A 3,844-nucleotide genomic window follows, 5' to 3' on the forward strand; every position below is an offset into this window, starting at 1 on the left:
TCTGCTACATATGCAGCTAGAGACATGAGCTCTGGGGGTACTGGTTAGTTCATATTGTTGTTCCACCTATAGGGTTGCAGACCCCTTCAGCTCCTTTGGGGTTCTCCATTGGGGGGAACTCCTTTCTAGCTTTCTCTAGCTCCTCCATTGGGGGCCCTTTGTTCCATCCTATAGATGACTGTGAGCCTCCACTTCTGTATTTGCCAGGCACTGGCATAGCCTCATATGAGACAGCTATACCAGGGTCCCTTCAGCAAAATCTTGCTGGCATATGCAATAGTGTCTGGGTTTGGTGGCTGATTATGGGATGGACCACTCTGGAAGTCAATCTGGAGGTTCCTCAGAAAATTGGACATAATACTACCCAAGATGTCCCTCAACAGAAGAATGGATACAGAAAATGTGGTACATTTACACAATGGAGTACTACTCAGCTATTAAAAAACATTGAATTTATGAAATTCTTGGACAAATGGATGTGTCTGGAGGATATCATCCTTAGTGAGGTAACCCAATCACAAAAGAAGTCATTAGATATGCACTCACTGATAAGTGGATATTAGTCCAGAAACATAGAACACCCAAGATACAATTTGCAAAACACAAGAAAATCAAGAAGAGGGAAGACCAATGGGTGGATACTTCATTCCTCCTTAGAATAGAGAACAAAATACCCATGAAAGGAGTTACAGAGACAAAGTTTGGAGCTAAGACGAAAGCATGGACTGTCCTGAGGTTTTGGTCATAGCCATTCTGACTGGTATAAGGTTGAATCTCAGGGTTGTTTTGATTTCCATTTCACTGAAGACTAAGGGTGTTGAACATTTCTTTAGGTGCTTCTCAGCCTTTCTATATTCCTCAGTTGAGAATTCTTTCTTTAGCTCTGTACCCCATTTTAAATAGGGTTATTTGGTTCTCTGGAGTCTAACTTCTTGAGTTCTTTGTATATATTGGATATTAGCCCTCTATAGGATGTAGGGTTGGTGAAGATCTTTTGCCAATCTGTAGGTTGCAGTTTTGTCCTATTGACAGTGTCCTTTGCCTTACAGAAGCGTTGCATTTTTATGAGGNCCCATTTGTCAATTCTTGATCTTAGAGCATAATCTATTGGTGTTCTGTTCAGGAAAATTTCCCTTGTGCCCATGTGCTTGAGGCTCTTCCCCACTTTCTCTTCTATTAGATTTAGTGTATCTGGTTTTATGTGGAGGTCCTTGATCCACTTGGACTTGAGCTTTGTTCAAGGAGATAAGAATGGATCAATTTGCATTCTTCTACATGCTGTCAGTTGAACCAGCACCATTTGTTGAAAATTCTGTCTCTTTTCCACTGGATGGTTTTAGCTCCTTTGTCAAAGATCAAGTGACCATAGGTGTGTGGGTTCATTTCTGGGTCTTCAATTCTCTTCCATTGATCTACCTGCCTGTCACTATACCAATACCATGCAGGTTTTATCACGGATTGCTCTGCAGTACAGCTTGAGGTCAGGGATGGTGATTTTGCCCAAAGTTCTTTTATTGTTGAGAATAGTTTTTGCTATCCAGGTTTTTTTTTTTCAAATGAGTTTGCAAATTGCTCTTTCTCATTAATTCTTTAATGAAGAATTGATTTGGAATTTTGCTGAAGATTACACTGAATCTGTAGATTGCTTTTGGGACATTTTCTTTAAATGACATATTTTATACCTGATTTCTGTTGCTATGTGTAAGCCTCTGGCTATGTCTTCTTTGTCATGCTTGCTTATGGTGTTCTATCCAAAGCCTATAAAAACATGTCAAAACTTTCATCTAAGGCTTCAAACTGCACTAACAAATCTTAAGAATTCATGTTATTTTTCTTTTGCTTTACAATACAGCTAGTACCATTTTATCCTTTTGGTTTTTTTATTTTGTTTTGTTTTTTTCCAGACAGGATATTGCTATGTAGTGCCAGCTAGTCTAAAACTGGTCCTGCTCCTACCTTAGCATCTCCAGTGCTAGATTATAGACACGTCTATAGCATTTAACCATTAACCTTTGTGTTTACTTGGCAAGTGCTCTTTCTTTGAGAGGTGGGGTGAGCCTGACTGATAAAGTAAAAATGACTTCGTTTTACAAGCAAACACCCAAGCCATCGGAATGCCTGTAAGAATGAGATCCAAGAAGAATATTTCTCATTCTGTAAGAATGAGATCCAAGAAGAATATCCAAGTAGAATATTTTTCCCCATTCATATCTAAAATTCTACCACAAGCGATTACTCCCAGTGGTAAGCATATGGTGGCACTTGAAACAATGACAATTTTTCACCTTTGAAAGCATGTGAGGAATTCATGATTAAAACTCCATTTTGCCAACTCAGAAATGTACAGTATTTATCCATGAGCCAGAAGAGAAAGGAAATTTTTAAAAGTTTAATCTGAATCATTTTCTTTCATAGGTTTCTCCTCAGAAAGGAAAACCGACCTGTAGCATTATGTTAGCAGAGAAGAGCAGAGGGCCGTGAGCTCTCAGCTGTGACCGCTTTGCTGCTTCAGGACAGCTGTGAACGTTCTCCTTCGAGATCTGCTCCCAGTTACCTTCTCTGTGGCCCTCCTAGGGGAAACCTCATAGTGGTTCCAGTCAGGACCACTGGGACCCAGTAGAACTCTACAGACAAGTCGAGCTTCTCTTCTCAAATGACACAGGACATGATGACATGCTCCTCCTCACAGCTCTCCTCAACTAACTACTGATGGCTTTGCAAAGATGCCTCCAGGATTGAGATGACTCCAGCTCTGGTGCTGGAGAATGTACAGTTCTTAAGCCAGGCACAGTGGTGCATCTTATAATTCCATGAGAAATTGCTGCAGGAAGATTGTAACGATTTCAAGGCCAGCCTGGGTTGCAACACAAACACCACATAAGCCAATTATGCATCTCAAAAAATTAGTAATACACCGTGTAGTCCCTGGAAGAAAACTTTTTTCTATAATGGCTAAGTTAATTCTTCAGTGGTTTGACAGTTGGACTAGGTGATAAGTTCATTATTATTGAACTGAAACTACATGAATTTTAATAGACAATCAAAAGACCTACAGACTCCCCTGACTAAAAAGAGTGAGTCAAACTAAATAAAATGACAAACATGAAATTGCCCTTCCAGTGGATCATTTTTATGCTCGTCAGAAGTTATGAGCCTCTTTCATCTTTTGGTAACATGCATTATGAAAAGGAACTGTCCTGACAGGATGGTGACGGCCACCTTCTGTCTATATGTAGTCAGCCAGAATTGCCAAAAACAGCCTTTGAGGTTCTGTCTTTTTGCCAGCCTGTGAATTTGAGCAATGGTTGAAGAAATTTGACTATGACCTTTTGAACTTATTAACCTAAAAATAACACATATATACATTTTATTGCAGTTGAATTGCAAAGTGACCTAACAGATTTCTTAAAAAGCCAGCAGTTTTAAAAGCATTAAGTTCATCTTCTGTAAGATTTTGCTCATGTCAGCTTGAGTTTCTGTTTGTAAGGATGAATGTTCCTGACAAGAGTGTGAGAACTGCACATATCTAACACTTCTAGATGAACCTAAATAGAACCAATAACATCCAGCAAACATGTGCAAAGAAAACTACCGGATCTATCTATCTTCGCTTCCATAATTATGCAGCTTGTCTAACTCAAACTATTTTTGTTTTAATTTGTGGGTACACACTGCATAATGAGAAGGTAAAAAAGTCCCAGGAAACTGAGCATTTCCCCTTCGGTCTTTATCTATGGTGTAACTTAACCCTTAAGAGAAGCAGAATGGACAAGCCTCTTCCGGTCAGAAAAGCACCGGGGTAGCTAGGGCACAGGGTCGGCTGACACTCACCAGCTACCCACAA

General features: G+C 39.8%; 1 protein-coding gene across 2 annotated transcripts in view; it reads left to right on the plus strand.

Moving 5' to 3' along the window:
* Tnip3 (TNFAIP3 interacting protein 3) overlaps window positions 1-3,814 on the plus strand; it is a 102,355-nt gene extending 98,541 nt beyond the window's left edge. For both annotated transcript variants that reach the window (XM_021165820.2, XM_029478771.1), the window contains exon 11: window positions 2,416-3,814. In XM_021165820.2, the coding sequence (XP_021021479.2) occupies window positions 2,416-2,447 (32 nt within the window). In that variant the 3' untranslated portion in view covers window positions 2,448-3,814. The remainder of the gene's footprint in view (window positions 1-2,415) is intronic.
* Window positions 3,815-3,844: the final 30 nt, after the last annotated feature.

Source organism: Mus caroli, chromosome 6, assembly GCF_900094665.2.
Source record: "Mus caroli chromosome 6, CAROLI_EIJ_v1.1, whole genome shotgun sequence".
Taxonomy (NCBI): Eukaryota; Metazoa; Chordata; class Mammalia; order Rodentia; family Muridae; genus Mus; species Mus caroli.